General features: G+C 40.0%; 3 protein-coding genes across 4 annotated transcripts in view; 2 read left to right on the top strand and 1 right to left on the bottom strand.

Moving 5' to 3' along the window:
* kcnq1.1 (potassium voltage-gated channel, KQT-like subfamily, member 1.1) overlaps positions 1-3818 on the top strand; it is a 41281-nt gene extending 37463 nt beyond the window's left edge. Inside the window, exons 15-18 of one of the 2 annotated variants that reach the window (XM_034877911.1) lie at positions 1290-1384; positions 1732-1778; positions 1886-1947; positions 2633-3818. In XM_034877911.1, coding sequence (XP_034733802.1) covers positions 1290-1384; positions 1732-1778; positions 1886-1947; positions 2633-2899 — 471 coding nt within the window. In that variant the 3' untranslated portion in view covers positions 2900-3818. The remainder of the gene's footprint in view (positions 1-1289; positions 1385-1731; positions 1779-1885; positions 1948-2632) is intronic. The other variant, XM_034877920.1, reaches the window with a different exon arrangement.
* Positions 3819-7530: 3712 nt separating this feature from the next.
* Positions 7531-8929, bottom strand: cdkn1ca (cyclin-dependent kinase inhibitor 1Ca). Its single transcript, XM_034877991.1, has 2 exons — positions 8366-8929; positions 7531-8232 (listed from the first exon to the last, which is right to left on the bottom strand). The coding sequence occupies exons 1-2, from the start codon at positions 8784-8786 to the stop codon at positions 8132-8134; spliced, it is 522 nt and encodes a 173-aa protein (XP_034733882.1). The 5' UTR covers positions 8787-8929; the 3' UTR covers positions 7531-8131.
* Positions 8930-10072: 1143 nt separating this feature from the next.
* The window catches only part of trpm5 (transient receptor potential cation channel, subfamily M, member 5), a 29855-nt gene continuing 17877 nt past the window's right edge, over positions 10073-22050 (top strand). The window contains exons 1-11 of the mRNA XM_034877882.1: positions 10073-10171; positions 12678-12745; positions 14380-14536; positions 14630-14810; positions 15658-15833; positions 15980-16157; positions 18459-18523; positions 18938-19123; positions 19460-19559; positions 19716-19834; positions 21463-21810. Coding sequence (XP_034733773.1) covers positions 10145-10171; positions 12678-12745; positions 14380-14536; positions 14630-14810; positions 15658-15833; positions 15980-16157; positions 18459-18523; positions 18938-19123; positions 19460-19559; positions 19716-19834; positions 21463-21810 — 1605 coding nt within the window. The 5' untranslated portion in view covers positions 10073-10144. The remainder of the gene's footprint in view (positions 10172-12677; positions 12746-14379; positions 14537-14629; positions 14811-15657; positions 15834-15979; positions 16158-18458; positions 18524-18937; positions 19124-19459; positions 19560-19715; positions 19835-21462; positions 21811-22050) is intronic.

Raw genomic sequence — 22050 nt, 5'->3', positions numbered from 1 at the left:
TTGAGCTGGTGGAACAACAGAGAACTTGGATCTGTGGAAAAAAACATTTGCCTGTTGCCTCTCTCCTCCCCTGATGAGGAAAGGGAGGCAAGGGGAGGACTCCTGGAGGCAATTTAAGCAACATGCTAGGTAGCTTTTAGGAAAACCTTTAGTTCCAACAGCACCTTAGTGTCAATGTTGCAGAACAGGCAGCAGGAGAGACCCAAATGCAGGACTAATACAGTAAAATATAAGATACTAATATAATAACTAAATGGCAAAAAATAGAAACACTGAAAAATGCAAAAGCCCCCGCTAGGGAAAAGGTTGGTAAACTTGACACTGGAAAGAAGATGGACTGACGCCAGGCCCAGGGAGCACGCAGACGCACAAGGCGACAAGAGACAGGTGACATGAGGGCCGATGAAAAGGTAAAACACATTAGGGCGTGGCACACAATGACAGAGGCTAGGAGACAAACTAACAAGACATAACACAAGAGAAGTGACGCTGCAAAATAGTAAACAGAAGAAGAAAAAAAAAAGGAGAGTGCAGACACACTTTGCGACAAGTAGCCTACAAGATGCTAACAAGAGACTTCTGTAACAGTAAAAATTGACCTAGATAACTAAGTTAATTCACTGCTGGTTACAAGTTAGCATCAAACACAACGGAGGCTGTCAGTGGAATGGTGTTTTGAGCTAACGTTAGCAATCAAACAACCATAGATAGCTAAAACATTTTTGAAATGACTGCTAGCTTAGCTACAAGCTAGCAATTAATCACAACAAAGGCTGTCAGTTGAATGGAGTTTTGAGCTAACGTTAGTAATCAAACAACCATGGATAGCTAAAACGTTTTTGAAATGATTCCCATCTTCTGGTAATGTTTGTAATGACAAACTTTTATTATTTCATGGATATCACAAATGTTAGTATGACAATATGCTGTAAACCATTTAAATTTGAGCATGTACAACTAACATCTGCACTCAACCAGAGCCGGTCTGACTCGACTCTCATTGGGTATGACGCGTTATACCGTAAACAGTTAAAAACTGAGCAGGTGCAACTCAAATCTGCACTAGACTTACATCCGGAGTGACAAGCAGCACAACAGAACCGAAAAATGTTTGCAAAGTTTTGACAACGTAAATTGTTAACCTCATCCTCAGCGTTATTGCCACAAGTATTCTACGCAAACCTGCAATCGCTGTTTTTTTATGCCAAAGTGAATACAAAGTGGACAGAATGAACCGTGCCTGGCCTCTAAACCTCACAACCTATGCTACATTTTGTGTGTTGTTGCAGAAAGCTCGTAAGCCATATGATGTGCGTGACGTGATCGAGCAATACTCCCAGGGCCACCTCAACCTCATGGTGCGAATCAAGGAGCTACAAAGAAGGTAAACTGCTTTACATGAATCATATGAATGAGATCCCTGGAGTTATGCAATGCTAGATGCCTAAAAGGAAGTTATTCCTCGCCACTGTCGCACTGTTGCTTGCTCTGGAGGAGACTACTAGAACTGTTGGGTCCTTGTAAATTCTGGAGTGTGGTCTATCTGTATAGTGGCTTGAGATAACTCTTGTTATGAATTGATACTATAAATAAAATTTAATTGAATTGAATTGAATTGAATAGATGATGTTTTCTTTTTAATTCTTGCAACAAATAAAAAGAAACAAGAGGCTGAGAGGGGAAACACAGAGATGGTTTTTAAATGTATGTTCTTCTGACTTGTTCTCTCAGACTGGACCAATCTATAGGGAAGATAACTTTGTTCCAGTCAGGCTCCGGTAATGAATCACTGCACTGCTCTATCAAAAATGTATTACAGTAACTACGCAAGAAACAAAAAAATCTGTCCTAATCCTCCTCCTCCATTATGTACTTCTCTCTGAAGACCGAGCGAAAGACAAAGGCACCAACACTATCGGATCCAGACTCAACCGGCTGGAGGACAAGGTGGGATTTTATGCAACTTCAGTTGAAAACTGGAGCAATGTTCCCTCGTCTTTAACGCTCTCAGATCGTGTATTTTGTTTGTGAAAGAGCAAAGTCACACACTTACATTGCCATTGCTTTCTTGTACCCATATTTTGAACTTTTCATGAAAATGTAAAACTTCCCTTTTGACCATAAAGTGTCATTTTCCCTTTTCAAAAGAAACTCAAATTGGGAAGAGTTTTAGATTATGCAACAAAAGTACAACTGGCTTTGTAATATAAAAACAAATTTATGTGCATAGACATGTGGCCCTTGTATTGTTGATTCTATTTAAATCTTTTAACAGGTTGTGCCAGTTCTGCAGCGCAGAAAGACAAACCTTGATGTTGTTTTTCTTTCATCGTCTTTCTAAGATGTGTCAAAACTAAGAAAATCTCAAATGTTTTATCACAGCCTCTTCCCCAAATCCCTCCCCAAGTGTGCCCCACATTCCTGCCTTCTATAAAATTACCCAACGCAATTCTTTTTCGTCAAGTATTACATTTTGTAAATAACATTTGGTTTAGTTAGATTTGAGTGATTTTTAGTTTCACGTATCAAGTGCCTGGGAAAGCATCGTTTACAGGTCATCACAAGTAGTTATTTAATGGCCAGGCCTGTAAATTTTGCTTTCATTTATCAATATTTGATTCCACTGTCATAGATGACGCACATGGACCAGACGCTAAGCCGCATCGCAGAGTCCCTCGCCCTTCTGCTAAACCAGAGGAACGTCGGTGAGGGTGAAGGTGTAGGCGGGCCGAAGCCGCGGCCTGGACGCACCTTCAATGTCCTCCCCACCCAGGACAGCCTGCCAAGCTACGACCAGCTGTCTTCATCACCTTCGCCCTTCTCTTCCAACACCGCCAGCACCACAGCCTGCCCCAACCCGCCCCTCGGAAGCACTGCCAGTCAGGATGAGAGCAGCTGAAACCTGGAACCAAACAGCCTCAAAGTGATTCTCTTTTTAGTAGAATTTATAACATGTCAAATGCAGTTTTTACTCTGTCTGTCAACCTGCCCGCTCACTGGTCAAAATAGATTTGGATGAAGACCTATTTCTGACTTTTCTAGATCTTTTTTTTGTTAAAGTGATTACTGTTTAAAGGAATACTTCACCCTCAAAATGACCATTTGTTTGTTTATTGCTCACCGAGTGCTGCCTTGGATTCATGAGACAATCAAGACTCGTTCCAGATAGAGTCGGTCTAGACTGCACTCTATAATTTACAAAGACCTAACAATTCTAGTAATTCCTCCAAGAGTAAGCATTTAGTGGCGAGGAAAAACTCCTTTTTGAGAGAAACTTCGGACAGACCCAGGCTCTTGGTAGGCAGTGTCTAACGGGCCGGTTGGGGGTGTGATGAACAGTGACAGTAACAGTCAAAATAAAGATAATGGAACTATGACTACAATAGTAGTTTAAGCTAAAATATTACTACAACACTTCTGCATAAACAGTCTCCCTCTTCTGCAGGCACACTACTTGTCCAGAGTTACAGTCGTGCACCTGCTCAAGCTTCTCGGGCGAGTAGCAGAGGTGTACTGTATAGAAATGTCATCTTAGCTGTTGACTCTTGAGGAATTCATGTGGTCGGGTTGGGTAAATACACAACACAGATATACATGAAAGCTAGGATCATACACATTTTACATAAGTTTTTTTTGTCTTCTTTTTTATAGAAACTAATGCAAAAGGCCAAAAAATCTGAAAAAGCTTAGTCTGTTGGTAAGAGATGTGTTATTCCCTTGCATTGGTTGAAGAGCGGCTAAAGGCAGATGGCAAGGATTTTTAGTTATCAGCTTTAAAATGCATAAAATGAAGGCCTTATATAGTGGCTTGCATAAGTTTACACACCCATGCCAAAATTGATTAAAAAGAGGAAAAATACATATTTGGGATTTTTGATCTTAATGCCTTAATTAAAAACAATTTAGGAAAATCCCACCTTTTAAGGACACCAATTTTGTTGGTGAATGGATAAAGTTTTGTATATAAGTAAATGTTCTAGGGGAGGGTTTAGCTCACCCAGTGGGAGCGTGCGCCCCATGTGGACTGAGTCCTGCAGCGGCCCAGGTTGGAGTCCGACCCGTGGCCCTTTGCTGCGTGTCATCCCCCGTCTCTCTCCCACCTTTCCTGTCTATCCACTGTCACTCTGACATAAAAGGGAAAAGCCCCAAAAAAATTATCTTAAAAAAAAGATGAATAATGAAGGGTGTGTAATGATGTGGGGGGGGCTATTTTTATTCCAAAGGCCAAAGGAACTTTATCAGGATGCATAGTATCCTGGATCCAGGATAAAAATGTGCCTTCCTCTATGGGAATTTAACATAGGGGGTGTCTATTTATGCCCACTGTAATTTAAGGAAAGACATTTATTTATTTACAACACATTATTCATTCAAAAAGTAAAATTGATGTCCTTAAAAGGTTGGATTTTCCTACATCCAAGATCAATATCCAAAAGAATTTTTTTTTTAATTCTTTTTAATCAACTTTAGCATGGGTGTGTAAGGCTATGCAAGCTACTGTACATTTTCTTTTAATCTGTTACACAGTTTGCCAAATTAAAGACAGAAATAAACATTTATTTCTCGCCCTGACTGGCTTCGTTATCACCCATTTATCAAGCTATCTAGCAGCTGATGCTTTTCTGATTGTTGGCATCATGCCATTCGCGTGAAACATCTCATCAGATCCACATGTGAGAGAGAAACATCATTATTGGCATTTCAACACCTCAGCATAAGTTTCAGAAACTTGAAAAATGTGCAAAATATTTTAGAAATGATTTCTCTGAAGGTTTTTTTGTTGCATATTTTATATATGTATACAGTATGAATTCTTGAAATCTATTTAGTTTAAAGCCAAAGACATTGCCCCTGCCACACCTCCATGTACCATGATTCATTATGCTGTATTCTTGTGAAATAGTTCATCTTTAAGGAAGATGCCTTATATTTAAATACTTACTTTAATCAAATAATTTTTTTCACTTTTCACTCTTTCACGTTTTAAGAAATATTCTTCTGTTGCAATAAAGAATTGTGGTAATTATTTACCAAGTCTCTATGTGTGGTGTCTGGTGCCTGAAGGGCAATATCTGCCTAAAACAAATGAGCTAAAGAAATATCAGTTTACAGTGAGATATTTCCCTGTGCCAGAGGTGGTTTAATAGAAGCAAAAAGTTATACTTTTACATTAAATAGAAAGTGTTTTTTTTGCAGTTTCTTCTCTTCTCAGTCATCAATCAAACATGTGCTTTACTTTTAACTTTAAGGAGATTCAAGTCACTGTTTCCTTAATATGCGAATATCACTCGTGCTGGCAGCAGAATGTCATTTATTGTTGCTAGGTGGGGGTAGCTATCCTCACTCACTTATGCAAAATAGCCAAAACAATGGCTGAAAGTAGTGCTCTTTACACGGGTGACCTTTAGACAGCAGATGGTGACCCTTTCCCCCCGCCGGCCATCCATGGGGTGTCCAGGCATTCCTTCACACAAGTGTCCATGTGGAGTAAAGGTCCAAATGGCCATCTGCCTCTGGTGTCCGCAACAATGGGCCCCACCCTCCAAAAGTGTGCTGATGGTGGTTGGCCTTTGTGCTGACCAGTAGGTGGGGGAGGGCAAAGTTTCACTACGGGGAGGGCGTGGAGGTTTTAAAAAAAGACCCCCCACTCCCCGCAACAGTCATGAACACAATAAAAGGAATCACTCCATCCAAAAAACAGCAAAACAAAATTGCATGTGAACACCTGTTTGTTTGAGTGAATAGAAGAAGGAATCATCTCAGGCTACAGTTTACTGAGATGCTATTGGCTGAATCATCAGCGGGAATAAGACGCACAAAGCTACAAATGTAATAACATTCTTAATGATTTTTGTTTTTATTTCACTTTCAAACTTCAAACCAGATTCCTGAATCCACACTGCACATGGCTTAGTCATTAAATGAATAAAACGTCACTGAGCTCAGTTATGGACTTGCAAATCCTAACGTCTGCCTCCTTTGGCAGTTTTCTCATTTAGCTTCTTATAATTTGAACAATTTGATCAAAGCCTGATCCAAAGAAGCCACGATCATGAAGATTAAGACAATTTCCATTCCTGAGTCAAATTTGCAGCCGGTTTTATTTTAGTGCGTGAACAAACATGGTGCATCTCTAATACAGTCAGCAACATCACTGAAGTTTTAATTGACACAATCACTGCAACAGTGAAAAGCTTCATTCACTGACAATGTACTGATAACCTGTAGTTTACATCTCAAGGGAATTCAAGTCATGTATTGGGTGGAGACATTGGGGTCCCATGAGACTTTTTGGACCTTAGGGATAGTTTGATTATTGATTGAATCCTTTAGAGATGAACGCAAGATCATCTGTTCCTCATGCAGAATTAACACACTTAACATTGGCTGTCCTTTGCATTTAGGCTTTTAAAAATGTAAATGTGGTGTTTGCTCTTTCTTTTATGCCTGAACACAGTCTCTCCACTGCCGTAGCACGCAAGTTACCAGGAGCCAAAGGGAGAGTGAGCATTAGTAGGATCGGCTTGGGCATGTCAGCAATAATAGCTGCTTTGACTTTGAAAAGAGACAGAGTGAAAAGAGAAAAGTTAAGAAAAGACCTGGGGGGGTTGAGGAGCTCTAAAGGCTGATTTGCAGGTGAAATAGATGGCACACTCTGCTTTGTGCCAATTGTCCTGCTCTGCGGCCAGATGGTCTCTTGAAATTCTCTCGAGCTGAAAGCGCAACACCGTGGGGGTGAATACGCCTCCTCTCTAATGGGCTAATATGACAGTTACAGCTTATATTAACGGTTATAATTTCAAGCCTGACAGCACAGTCCTTATGATTGTGCTTATGGAATATCTCATAATACAGCCCAGGAAATGCAATTACTCTAAAACGTTTTTCTCCTTTTGATTGCCAAACTTGCATCTTGAGTAGATTTTTCTACAACTTTAGAGGAACACTTATTATTAGTTTACTCATGTGTGGCTGCCACAAAGTCAGCATAAAACCAAAGAGAAGTCATAAAGAATATTTAATAATTTGAAATTCTGTTCACAAATCACTGCAATTACCGAACTCCAGGGTCTGTTTTTTAATGCCAGGAAGTTATTATAGCAGCTTTTAAATAAAGTGTGAGTCACTCTCATGATGAGAAGATTTTATTGTTGCTGTTTTCATATCCTAAAAACGGGGGTCCAGTTCATTTGGAAGCTTTCAATGGAAGGAAGGAATTCTGGACTGTAGAATGAGAAACATTGGCTGGAAAATTCATGAAATTTTATGAGCTATTTTGTCACATTTTACTCAAGCTAGGAAACAAATTTAAGATGCTATGATTGTTCTACACAACTAAATAAACCAGCTTGATGATGGCCCACGCAAATTTATTAAATTGTCATTTATCAACAAAAGAATTTGGACTACAGATTGATGTGTTTTTGTCTGCATATGAAATATTTCAACGTGCTAGAGGCCTTTCTCAGAGGAACGATTCTCCTAGAAGACAGCAGTATTGATAACCATCCAATCAGAAGTACAAAAGTGTCACTGATAAAGCAGTTTATTAAAATTACAATATTTGTAGGCATTTACAGTCTCAGTTAATTTAGGCAAACATGACAAGGACAAAACAGTGCTTTTTATATAGTTAACCGAAGCAACTCGTATTGCAGAAATCCACCAACAAGATTGCAAAAGACACACAGAAACAAAATTCAATTAAAATCAAGTCTTTCAAATGCTCCATAACAAAGAGATGAAAATGAGAAGAGAAAAAACACATCTATAAACAAACATATTTGTTTCAGCAACTTATCACTGCTAAAGAGGGAGGAAGTGTCTAGAGTACGGTCTAGCCCTGCTCTTTTATGAACAGCACAGTGAGACAACCGTTGTTGTGATTTGGCGCTGTATAAATAAAACTGAATTGAATTGAAATTGAAAAGAAATGCAAAGACATTAAATAAAAGTCTATAAATAGAATAAATAACAGAAAGTGGTATAATTTAACTCACTAATACTACAAATGGCAATAGAATAAAGTGTAATAAAATAACATGTAATAAAGACATCCTTTGGTGCAGTGAATGGGCCTGGGTCCAGTCCATAAAACATAAATAGTATTAGTCCACTGTCAGCACGATGTTCACCTTATCGTTTTGCACAGAGCTGCTTCATTGGAACTTGTGTGGAAAGGATTCTGGGTGCTCTTGGTTTCTGTAGTCTTCCTTCTCTTTGGGAAAAAATCTGCCAGGAAAAGCAAGAGAACATTATTAATAAATACGCATTATTCATCATCATAATCGAAGTGTGATTGTGTGGTTGTAGCATGATACTGACAAACGCAAGTCTAAATGGATCTGCAAGCCGGGTCGCTCACCTGTAATTCGGGCGTTATTGCTTCTGTTCTTGGCGGCCGGTTTGGAGAGCGTCCTCTTCCTGCGGACGGGCGTCACTTCAGCGGGACACTTGTGTGTGTTGGAGATGCTGGAGCAGTTCTCCTGGTCGATCCCGGCTGCGCCTTCTTCTTCTTCTTCTTCTTCTACTTCTTCTTTACTCAGCCTGTCGTCTTCCTCGCAGACATCGTCCTGATACATAGCAGCAGCGCAGTGTGCGGGTATTTCCTCCCACTGAAAGCGGCCACACAGCGGCGTTTCAGTCTGGAAGTTGAAGTTCCAGCGGCGGCTGTCCTGCTCACTGATCTCCTGCAGCTTCCGCGTCAAGTCCCGGCGCAGCTGCTCGTGGTCCACCGGGCCAAACAAACTCCTGCAAACCGACTCTCTGCGCCTGATGGGATCCATCCTACGGGTAGTTCTGGTGGAGATGGGGAAGGTCTTCCTGTACTTTAAGGGGAAGCTGCTGTTGCTGTCTCCTTCTGGTCTGCTCTGGTCAGCACATTTCCCGCAGGACCATTTAAAGGATGAAGGGCGCACGCTGTTCTGTTTGCACACAATGGGCAGAGGCTGCTGATTGGCTGCAGCTCTCTGCATTGGCGGACAATGGGAGGGTGCAAAATCCAATCATTGTGTGTTGAAGACCACAGAGGCCATCCAATGGTCTCCACTTCCATTTTGCATTGTGCGATATTACTGGCAATCTATTCAAATTAACCATAGGCCTATAGGTCTTCTTCTGTCTGACTGACATTCTTGGTTCAAATATCCCATAGCCTACAATTTCACAAATATTGTAATTGTGAGTTAATTTTCCTACTTTTCCCTTACTTGCAATCGTTTAGCCAACACAATCTTACTCGCAACTCATCCGATGCTGTGGTTGGGACACCTTGGCGTCACATTTGAACGCTCAGACCATGAATGGATGTCTAGGAACCATTGGCTTGCTTGTTTTACAGACTTAAAGACTTGTTTTCCACATATTAGATAACTAGCCTACAGTTTATTATAGCCTATATTTACATAAACTGTTTTAAATAAACAGAAAAAAAGGTTGTTTTGTTTTCAACTAAGGCTGAGAGACTACAGGAAGGCCTCACACAGTCAAACACCCTCACAGGGCCCTTTTATGCTAGAATGCAAATAGTGTGTTAGCCTGGTGATATGAGCCACAGCCCTGGTAAACTGCTTCTCTGTGGAATCTCTTTGCTGTAATGGCTTAGTAAAGAATGTAAGCTTAGTCCTGAACTAACACGTTATGATGGAGCACAATTAGCCTACTAATCTCAAATTCATCAGACACTCATTTTTCATATTTGTTAGCCTACATATTTCTTTCCATTCGACTCATATTAAATTGTGCAACATTGTCACATTGATGGAGTGAGGATCAAAGCTGAAGCTTAGCAATAGGTTATTATACAAAATTAGCCTACACTTTTTTTGTTTTTTTGGAAATTGTTAGATGTTTGGGTAAAAAATAAGTTAAAAAAAAATATCCCAAACGTTTGAGTTCTTTAAAAGTAAAGTATTTGAAAAAAAAAACAAGTGTTGCATTAGGGCAGCAGGATGATGTGGTCCTGATGAGAGCGATTTGAAGTGCCTGACCAACATGCAAAGCATTGGTGCACAGCAGCGTCTGGGATTGGCCAGGAGAAAGAGCCCCACCTTTATACCACTAAGGCGATGGCCCAGGTAGGAACACCCTCACAGGTAGAGTTCAGCAGCAGGAGGAGAAGACACATTTAACATTTATCTGAGCCATGCAGGAGAAACCAGGCACACCTCTGGTGAGTTTGTACAGTGTAGCAGCTGTTTTCTTTTCTGTTGGGACGGCTCTACGTTTGGCCAAGTGAAAAGATTATATATATATATATATTCTGCGATTAAATTAATTTCTGAATTCTGATTTTTCTATAGTTAATTGCGATTAATCACATGTTCTATCACATGAATAAAATTCTATTATTTTGCATTTCAGAACAGTTTTTCATTACATATTAACAATGAAAAGCAATTGTTACCAGTGTATCGTGTTTGGGAATCAAAGAAATGCAAAGAAAGCTACGTTATGAACTTGACTTTTGATTTGCATTTGTTTATTATTCATTTATTTCCTGTAAACAAAAGAAAAATGTGTGACTCTAGAAACACATTTGAATCTAGAGTCAATATAGTGCGCAGCAACTCCTAAATGATTTTCATTATTTATTGATGTCCAATTCAATTCAATTCAATTCTATTTTATTTATAGTGTCAATTCATAACAGAAGTTTTCTCAGGACACTTTACACATAGAGTAGGTCTAGACCACATTCTATTATTTACAAAGACCCAACATTTCCCCCCAAAAGTATGCATTTGGTGAGGAAAAACTGCTTTTTAACAATGATCACTGGTTAGTGAGACAGTGTTTACAGCAGTTTTAGTTGGGCTGCTTTCTCCGTGTCCAACAGGCTGTCTGTGTATGCGTGAAACTACTGTCCCCCTTGACGGCAACGTGTAAGAACATGCCGACCGTAGTAGTACGTCTTTAAGACCCAAGTCTAGTACAACGCTGACAGGTCTGCAGTTAGTCGCCACCCATTTCACAAGAGCTGTAGTCATCTAATGGGATAAGGTTTCATCCACAGTTTAGCAAACTAGCACACTCCAGGCTTTGCCTGAGTCCACTAGCATTAACCTGATATTGTATTAGTTAGCCGGTTTGTGAATAATGTTAATTTATCCACATGTTAACCTGAAGTGAACTGTACACTTTAAAACTAGCTAACGCTAGCTAGCTACATGTTGCAGTTATGCAAAAGTGTGAAAACTAGTCAGCAAGCGAACAAAGAAGGTTAGCTAGAAGGAATGAATAGATTGATATGTAGAAATACCTAGTTAAAAGCAATGACTGACAAATTGTGCTGTAGGCTATAATGGTAAGTTGTATATGATTTCATAACTGGAGGATGTAGCTAATTACACAGTTGAAGATTTTGACATGAAGGTGAAGCAGAAGTTGTGGATTTTGTCTTTTTCTTAAGCCTAACTGTTACATTAAACAGAGATGTAGCTCCTTGTGTAGCCTACTTACAGTATTTCTTCACAAGTAGCCTATTACAAATGCAGACACATATTTCCTATTATTGACCCAATCTTGCAATCATATTACTCAATGGCATTGCCTACCTATGTTAGTAAGCAACACTTTTTATGTGCAATATTTTACCTCCCTTGGTTTATGGTGAAAGTGAATGATTGATTTTTTCCTTCCACGTATATATTTTCAACTGCTATAAAATGTTGAAATCAAGTATTGATTTCTAACCAGTATATTCTTTTTTCCTCATGATTACATAGTTTAAGGGCTGTGCAGTTTAGCTGTGTATTTGCGGTCTGTATGTAGCCTACACTATGAATTAAGAAATCCCAGATCATAATTTCTTATGTTTCAGTTAATTATGCCAGACTTCAAGCAAAATGTCTGTTTATTTTTGTGTGTGTCTGTGTGTGTGTGCGCTCCCACACATGCGTGCATGTGTTTGGGTGTGTAAGGGCGTCTCTGACCATATCCTTGCATGCAAATGGTCCTGTTTGCATACCCAGTCTTCTTTTCCCTCCCAGATCCAGACCTGTAGTCAAATAAAGGCTTCCAGGCTTATCACAAATTAACTCTGCGTGTGTGTGTGTGTGTGTCTGTGTTTATGTCTGTGTTTACTATTGAACCACAATTCTATTAAGACACTTTTGTTAATTTGAGGCACCCACAGAAGCTTTTTGTCAAAGAAATATACAGTTGTTCTAATTATCTTCCACACACGGCCCGCGCAAATAAAGTTGCCTTTACTCATGCAAATGGATAATCTTATCAATAATTAATGAGTTTCATTCATTCATTCATTCACACTAAACTCAGTGTCATTTATTTCTATTAAATTAACCATTCAGATATACTGGTAATCATACTGGCTGTTTCCTTGTACAACAATAACTACACACAGACCCAGTCACCAAGCAGTCAAATGTCTGCTTAAGGAAATTGATAGCCGTTTGACATGTCAGAGAGCTTTTACGTTTAGAGATTGTGTTGAAAGCCTACAGTATTATTTCATGTATACGAGTGACAGGGTTACATCATGCAGGAAGCACTTTGCCTATGAAGCGAGGATGAAAATTCTGCCAACTTTGCATTGACCACAAGTATTTCTAAGAGCCTTCCACTCTGTTAAAGGAGTGTGCGATTGCGTCATAATGGATTTAGAGGAAAATGGTAAATAGAAAATTGACATCTGTTCATTCATTTGTTTACAGGTGCCACTGCAGCCACAGACACGATGTCTGCGATGTGGGGATGTACTGGAGTGGTCAGAGGAGCACAGGTGTGTGTATATGTGTGTGTATGTGTATTTTTGTGTGTCTGTGAAAGTCAATGATGCTTCAACAGATAGAGTAGACCTATTCCCTCCTCACGGAGTGATATAAACAATACAATCATTCAAATTGGCAGAAGCTCTTATCTGAAACACATTGCAGTGCAGTTCAGTATTAATGATAAAGAAAACCCTATCAGATAATTTGCAAGCAATCAGATCTGACTTGTGGTTAGCAAGCCATAAAAGGAAGAAGTGCTACAGGAAGCTAACATTTGTCTCGGACTAAGAAGCCTTAACTAATTCCAAGCATAGTTTTCTATTTAAATTATTCATGTCAGTCATACTTTCCTAGCTGGAGACAAAGAATTCTTTCTGTTAAATACTAAGTGCTGTATTCATGACACAGCAGATTATGGACAAAGCAGCCAAACCATAAATACCTCCAATAAAGCAGAATCATAAATTAGTTGTTTTTAATGTTTGACTATGTGTATATTGGTCATCCACCTCTGCATTTGGATCTGCTTTAACATAATATGCACTGTGATGCTTTAAGCTTTGCCCAATTAAGGACAAAAGTGAGGGTTATGGCATGGTGTAGATTAGTGAGTTATTATGTATCAAATATGACATGAAAAAATCATACAAATAAGTTTGTGAAAATTTAAATGTGTTTATGGCAAATTATGGTGAAAGCTACATGGTATGTGGATGATTCATGTCAGACATAAATGGACGTGGCTGCGGAACATTTCCATGAAATTATTATATGCCTTAATGATTAGGAGTATTATCTGAAAGGGTTTATAAATAACTCAATGGCAGCCGTATGGTGGCCCAATAGTCAGCATTGTGGCCTCTCAGCGAGAAGGTTCTGGGTTTGAATCCAGGTCGTTCCGGGCTCTTCTGTGTGGAGTTTGTATGTTCTCCTCATGTTGGCTTTGGTTTCCTTTGGGTGCTCCGGTTTCCCCCACCATCAAAAAACATGTACTTCTCCAATCTTGATCAAGGCCCTGACTAAAATATGGATATGGTCCCTGGGTGCTGTGATTGGCTGCCCACTGCTCCCTTGAGGGATGGGTTAAATGGAGAGAATGGATTTCACTGCATGTGTTTGATAATAAAGTACCTTTTCTTTTTTAATCTGTTTGTCCTTGGCCCATGGCTTTAGTTTCCTGCAACACATTGACAAGTAACTTTTGAAACCCCCTTGCCAAAGAACACCAAAACATGCACAGAACAATAGAATCACCTCCATGGCTGAAACAAAACTACGAATGTTTGCAGTAGCTTGAATTGAGCACTGAACTAATTGGGCAGTCTAAAACCTTTGTAATTAAAAAAAAGTAGAGACAAAAGTTGCACATTTCAAGAGGTAAGTCTTAAAGTCTGTGTTTGAAGATTGTGGCGGATTCCATAGTATTATTACTTTATCCATAGTATTAGTACTTATTTAAATGCTTGCCGCATTACAGGAAGGCCAGGAGAGAGGTTGCATGCTTATGAAGAACATATTGAAAAGGATATTTTACTCAGAGATTGTGCTACAGCTTAGTTTATTTATTTATTTTACAATTGTGTGTGGTAGAAACTAATGCATGATACACTACCCCTATCCATTGATTGTGTGCTTCTTTCAGTGTCCTGCTGGGCTGTTCCTGCTGCTCTACAGTGGATGAGACACTGGAGAATGTAGCCAGAGGCATGGCCATCAGAATGAAGAAGGAAAAGAGTCACTGGGCATCGGGAAGAGTGGGCGACATTGACTTTTCTGGCCCTACTAAGACAAGAGGAAAGGTGAAACCAGATAACATTAACACTGAGAGTTGTATAGCAGCATAGAAAGAGTTTGCAGAATAATGACATAACAAATTGTCTTTTTATACCCAGTTTGTGAGGGTGCGCAGCAACACAGACCCAGTGCTGATCTACCAGATGCTGACAGAGGAGTGGGGCCTTGCTCCTCCGCACTTGGTGGTGGCATTGGTTGGAGGAGATGAGCTGACTCAGATGAAGCCCTGGCTCAGGGACACTCTAAGAAAAGGACTTGTGAAGGCTGCACAGAGCACAGGTTATAATCAAGCAGCTAAAACTGGCCTCAGCCTTTAAAATCAACCTGCCATTGATAAAGAATTGCTTCTCTGTTTCCAGAGAATTGGCTAGTAGCAGAAGAACTAAAAACACATCACCAATATGAACTCTTTTATTTAAACGTCTACTTTTTTCATAAAAAAACAATGCATGAGTGAAATGTTTTAAGGACTTTTAAAGCTCTGTTTACACATTGGTATTTTGAAAAACTTTGTTTGTGCCCTTTGTTTACACGTAAATGGAGAATTCGGCTCTGAAAACAATTATTTTAAAAAAAAACGCAGAGATTTTGGAAATCTTCGCTTGCACGTTTGCATGTAAACTGAGAGAAAAAGAGGTTTAGGCAGCCGAGGAAGGGAGGAAGAGAAGAGAGAGAAGTAATGTGTTGCTATTTTCGGGATTCTGATTGGCTAACGTTGGCTTGAGCTTCTCGTTACACTGCCACCTACAGGTTTGGCATGCTCTTGACAGTATTGACGGCATATATATGTACAAGGGTACGTGTAACCATATACTTTTCCAAAAATGGAGAGGGTGAAATTTCCATTTATGAAAATAACTGGCCACGTGTAGACACAGCATAATGCTTGTTAGGAGGACAAACATAGAATGGTTTATGACTATAAAAGGCAATAACCTAATTAGCATAATCAATAGGCCTTCTGTGAGATATAGAATCCAGGAAAAAACTTTCCTAAAGTTATGTCTGGCTGTAAGAGACTTGTTATAACGAACTATTAAGAATGTCTAAAATCGGCTATTAAGTCCCCATCCACTCCCTATACTACATATACACACACATAAGCAACTGTTTCTCTGTTCAATAGGGGCATGGATTTTGACTAACGGCCTTCGCTTTGGCATCACTAAGCACTTGGGCCAGGCTGTGCGGGATCACTCGTTGGCCAGCACCTCCTCTAAAGTCCGTGTAGTGGCCATTGGCATCGCACCCTGGAACATGATCCACAACCGAGAGGCACTCCTCACTAGCCACTACGCCAAGGTTTCTGTTCATTCAGAAACAATATCGAGCTGATGAAAACAGCAGCAATGTCAATGAGCAAAGATTTTACACCTTTCACAATAAACATGTTCATGCTGTCTTCTGTCCTCTGTCTCTGTCTACACACCTGTATTCATGTCCTCAAGGTGGACGAGCCAGCAGTATACAAGCCACAGGACTTGCCCCATGGGTCCGTGTATTCCCTGGACAGCCACCACTCCCACTTTGTGCTGGTGGAGGAGGATCCCAACAGACCAGGAGCAACTAGTGAAATGAGGGTGAAGCTGCTCAAACACATCTCTCTTCAGCGTACTGGTTATGGAGGTGAGGCCCTTTATCCCACAGAAATAGAATTAGAACAACAGTACCAGAATTTAAAATGACATAATTAAATGTTAAAGTCCTGCTTTGATTTATTTAAATTAAAAAATGGAAACAGTAAAATGCACTTAAAAATTAAAAGTATAAGTATTTTTTCCAACAAATTGTCCCTTTCATGGTGTTAAATTATAGATGCATTAAGCATTGATCCCTGTGGAGCTGTAGTACAGGTAGCTGCTCCATATACTGAAAGCCTCAAAAAAAGCCTAGCTTCATATTTAATGTCCTTTTCGTATGGCTTACTGTAAAATCTCATTCCTCAAAATTAGAGCTGTAGTCAAGGGAATGCACATCTGCTTAGAACAGAGTTTTGCAGCACGTCTGCAATTGAAATCCTGTGTGTTGGGTATGGAGTGTTCACTGCCCAAGGGAAGTAAAATATATGTATTAATTAATTATTGAACTGCAAACTGTCTCCAAAGAACAGCAAGGGAGTGGACTTACCAGCGTTTGGTGTTGTCTTACGCTCATCCCTGTAGTATTCTTCCAATTGACTAAGACAGTTAGTTGGTGCTACTTTACAAAAGTAAAGTTAATCTTTGTAGATTTCTTGTTGTCAGGGACAAAGCAGTGAACAAATGAGGAGAACATGAGTTTATATTTAAAAATCTCCTCTCCTATAATGAAAAAAACTTTAGCTAACAGCTAATTTGGCTAACCGCTAGCTGAGACAGCTTTTAAAAGGCCGTCAAATATATGTATGTATATATATATATATATATATATATATATATATATATAAATATATACAGAATGGTGCTCATAAGTTTACATGCCCATTAACTTTACTAAAAAGAGAAATACAAAAAAAACATCTTTTGTAAATTGATCTTAATGCCTTAATTTAAAAAAAAGAAAAATCCAACCTTTTAAGGACACAAATTTTCTTTGTGAATGAATAATGTATTGTAAATAAATAAATGTTCTTCCTTAAAATGCAGGGGGCATAGTACGGTTAGACTAATAGCTGGCTTGATTTGCATTGAGAGATGATTTTATGGAAAGTGTCCCATGCCAAGCTCTATGTATGGCGAAGGGTATGTGATGATATGGGGCTATTTTAATTCCAAAGGCCAAGGGATCTTCATCAGAATGCATGAAATAACTGGCCTTTAATAATAAAAATCTGCCTACCTCTATGGAAATTTAACATAGGGGGTGTATACTTATGCCCCTTGTATTTTAAGGAAGAACATTTATTTAATTACAATACATTATTCATCCACTAAGTAAATTGGTGTCCTTAAAAGGTTGTTTTTTTCCTTTTTTTAATTAAGGCATTAAGATCTATTTACAAAAGATGATTTTTTATTACTCTTTTTAGTCAACTTAAACATGGGCATGTAAACTTATGAGCCCCACTGTATAGCCTCCATCTCCACCGCTATATATGTATATGGAGATGGAGTGTAAACCGTGCTCTTGATACATCCATGAGACTGTCCGCTGACCGCTACAACTATGACAGATCATGCCGTATGCAGCGCAGATCTTGTACCGATGTATTAGCTAAGAGAACGGTTAGCCTCCACCGGGAAGCTGACGCTTTTTTATCCAACAGCTAGTTTGGCTAACCGCTAGCTGAGAGCTTGATACAGATAAAATAACGTTGCTCAAACTAAACAGTGGGAAAAGCAGCTATAGCTAAATTAAGACCTTACAGTAATAATAATAGACAAGTATTGAGTATTATTGTATTTTAAACAAGCAAAAGTAACGTAGACGTAACAGCTGTTATGTATTTAAACGGTTATTTTCAGTTTTGAGAGTCATTTAAAGACTGTCTCAGCTAGTGTTTAGCCAAATTAGCTGTTAGCTAAACTCACGTTAGATTTCTGGTGTAGGCTAATGGCAAACCGCTACTGTGGAACAGACTTTCTTTGACTGTCTATGGGAACAGATCGTGCAGTGTCGTAAATCCTCGTTCATCATGATAGTTTTTTTCCCTAAATTGTTCTCTACTCCTGTTTTATTGTTGAAATATGGGTAGTTTTACCTCTTCTGGTCTCCAAAACGGTTGAAGTTGTTTTAGCTGCTCACAACTCAGACACAGAGGGAACCTGTGAAAAAGATTTTGTCACTATATATATGAAAATTACTTTGCTTAGACAATGCTTGTTTTACAGTTGACAGTAGAAATCTATGCTCTATTCACACAGTGATGTAATGCCAGTGTGGTCAGACTTTTGAGACAATTTGAGATGCATTAGATATTATCATAAATGTTGTTGTTGGTGCTTGCAGGAACTGGCAGTTTTGAGATCCCTGTTCTGTGTCTCCTGGTCCACGGGGAGCCCAGGATCCTAAAGGTCAGTTTCATTTTATTATGCTGTGTTAATTATCAAGAACTTTAAAGACGTGACTGCAAAGAGACCTTTTGAGAGCTAGATATCTTTTGTCGTATGAATGTGCACAATCTGACTTTGAGCAGTAGCTGAGGCTGGAGAACTAGGCTCCAAATCAAATTTGGTCTGTGCCACTTCCCGAAGTTGCTGGCCAAAACCAGACTGAGAAACAAATTCTTTTTGTTTTCACAAAGCTAATCTCTTCGGCTAGAAAGCCTGTCAAAGCCACCACATTAGCATAAATAGAGCCATGCAAGATTACGCAATACAGCTAACACTGATCAATATAATTCTTTGTTTAGTTGAGATGTTATTTAGTGAAACTTAGTATGTTTGTGAGTTTGCCTGCAAGTCTGAACATTGTGTCCCCGTCTGCAGAGGATGTACAAAGGCATTGGCAATTCGACACCATGGCTGATCCTGGCAGGCTCGGGAGGCGTGGCTGACATCCTCGTCACGCTGATGAATAGGGGCTGCTGGGATATGGACAGTGTTCATGAACTGCTGCTGGACACCTTTCCAAATGCCCACCACAGCACAGACATCAGTAACTGGGTCAAGCTGGTGAGAGCGATGGGCACAGCATGGAGGCAGGGGCATACACGGATATGCACATCACAAGACTTTAAACGTTGCCAGAAAAATGGGGCACACTGGGGAAGATTGTGAGGGAAGCTTATTTGAGATTTTTTCATAGTTATCTTCAAAACTTGTACGTGATGACCTAATTGAGGAGATGAAGGAAGAGGGAAGGATACTGATGATAGAATATTTTGTCAAGCTGACATATACAGTGAGGGGATTTTATTTTAGAAAACAAATCATTAATGAGAAAATAATTGTACATTTTTCAACTAAAATAAGGTATTAGTAATAACTGACTGTCAATCTGCCAATCAGATCCAGAAGATACTTGATCACGGGCATCTCCTTACTGTCCACGACCCTAAACAGGAGAGCTCTGAGTTGTCCACGGTCATCCTCAAAGCGCTAGTCAAGGGTAAAGTACCTTTTGAGAGAGAAGTTGTGAAGAACATGCAATTTGAGTCGGACTTTAGAGTTGCATGAAGAGTGAGCCTTGACATTTTGAGCTCCACATGGGAACCTGTTGACGTGTGTGTGTTTGTGTGTGTGTGTGTGTGTGTGTGTGTCTCAGCATGTAAGAGCCAAAGTCAGGAAGCTCAAGACTTCCTGGATGAACTGAAGCTGGCTGTGGCCTGGAACAGGGTGGATATTGCCAAGAGTGACATCTTTAATGGAGATGTGGAGTGGAAGGTGATACAATTAGTAATTTGATAAGCGGTTTGTCACGCTCTTATAATTACATTTTCAGTGTGCCTTTCATTCAGTGTGGTAAAGTTTTCAATAGGCAATCAAGTCTAATGGCGGTTTTCCACTGCGTGGTATCTACTCGACTCGCCTCGGCTCTACTCGCTTTTTTTGGTTTTCCATTACGAAAAAAAGTCCCTGGGACCTGCTACCAGGTACTTTTTTTAGTACTACCTCAGTCGAGGTTCCAAGCGAGCCGAGGCGAGCCCAAAAGGTGACGTGGAAACCTGCAGACTACTGGTTGGTCGTCACTTATGACTGCGTTTTTAGCAAACAAGAGTGCAATCATGTCGTTTCCAATATTGCACACTGTTACTTTAAAAAACAAGACAAAATATATATATTTAAATATATATATAACAAAAGTTTAGATTTAGCTTTTCAAGTAGTGCATCAAACCCTCCCAAACGTCTTGGTCTTCCTCTGTCCCCCCGGCTCTGCTGGCCCAGATCCATCCCAGTCGTTGTCATAAGCCTGTCCATGACTCTCACAAAGATTATACAAAGCCCAGTAGGTCCCAACCAGAGATTTCACCGGTCGGACATCGCCCACCAGACGGTCTGCGGCGGCGGTTTTGCAAAGCGTGAATGCTCTGAAACACAAACAGTACACAGCAAACATGTTGGTGTGTAATCATGGTTGCTAACGTTCATGTACTTTATATAGCGTATAGTAAATACTGACTGCGACGCTGAACACATGCAAATGTTAGCTAACGTTACCAGGAAACTTAACTTACCCTTTTGTGTCGGCGAACAACCGTCATGTCAACGTCTGAACTCCGTCGGTATTCCCAAACTCCTGTTTTTTTTAGCGGTGATTTTCGTTGCTTCCTTCAGCTTCTTTTGAAACAAAACATTTCTTCTGGCTGCGGCAGGTAGCCGACGTGCTGTTGTGAGCCGCGCTGAATATTACGTCATCACGCGTTGCTATAGTGACCAGCCACGCTGAGGCTTTACTCAATCTGCAACGGAAAACGGAAGCATAATGGGCCGAGGCGAGCCGAGGCGGGCCGAGGCGAGCCAAGGCAAGCTGTTACCAGCAGTGGAAAAACGCCATTAGTTTAGCATATTTACCGAATGAAAGAACCACCCACTGTGGTGGTTCCATGAGGCTATACAGAGTGGTGCTGTAAGCGGAATGCTAATGTATATATGCTAATATGCTCACAACCACAATTCTGGCATGCTTCACTTAGTTTTGTGTGTTAGCCCACTTACATTTGCTCATAAACACACATCCATCCTATAACTGAAAGGATATTTCACTGAAAACCACAAATGGCAACCTGATGGTGGCCCTAGAGGAACAGTAAGGGGATCATCAAACACAGTAGTTTTTTACCCTCTGAGGACTGTGAATGTCTGTACAAAACTGGCAAACTATCCAATAGTTTTTTGAGATATTTCAGTTTGACCAAATTGTATACCAATCAATCAATCAATCAATCAATCAGTCAACCAACCAATTGACCATCCCTAGAGCCATGCTGCTAGCGTGGCAAAAATGTTTTTTGCATGAGCATGTCTTTTGTTTTTAATTTTATTTATTACTACTTTAAACTTACTTTACAGGCATCGGACCTTGAGGAGGTGATGATGGATGCACTGATCAACGACAAACCTGACTTTGTGCGCCTCTTTGTGGACAACGGTGTGAACCTGGGCGAGTTCCTTACCTACGGTCGTCTCCAGGAGCTTTACTGGTCTGTGTCGGAGAAGAGCCTCTTTCACAACCTGCTCCTCAAAAAGTACGAGGAGAAGCAGCTTCTGCTTGGAGCTGCCAGGACACCTGGTCCACCTGGGCACCATCCGCCTGAGCAAGGGGACCGGAAACCCCGCTTCACCCTTTTCGAAGTCGCCAAAGTGCTGAAAGACTTTCTCCATGACTCCTGCAAAGGCTTTTACCAAAAGATTCCTACAGTGAGTGATATTCTCTGTCTTGCATGTTCTAGTAAATCATATATACTGCACTGAATAAGAAATCTTTACAACTGATGTATGGTGTTCCACCTTGCATTTCTCTTTGGGGTGGTTCTTAGCCTTTTTGGCTTATAGCAATGAAGCAATGTCTATTTGTGCCCCCTTGTCACAGTTTGCATTTGTCTCTGAGTGTTGAGCAGAGAGGGATTTTCCCTTATAACCCTCTCAGACTGTTTCTCT

Source organism: Etheostoma cragini, chromosome 1 (genome assembly GCF_013103735.1).
Source record: "Etheostoma cragini isolate CJK2018 chromosome 1, CSU_Ecrag_1.0, whole genome shotgun sequence".
In the NCBI taxonomy this organism is placed as follows: Eukaryota; Metazoa; Chordata; class Actinopteri; order Perciformes; family Percidae; genus Etheostoma; species Etheostoma cragini.
This window is presented reverse-complemented; position numbering and strand designations above follow the sequence as displayed.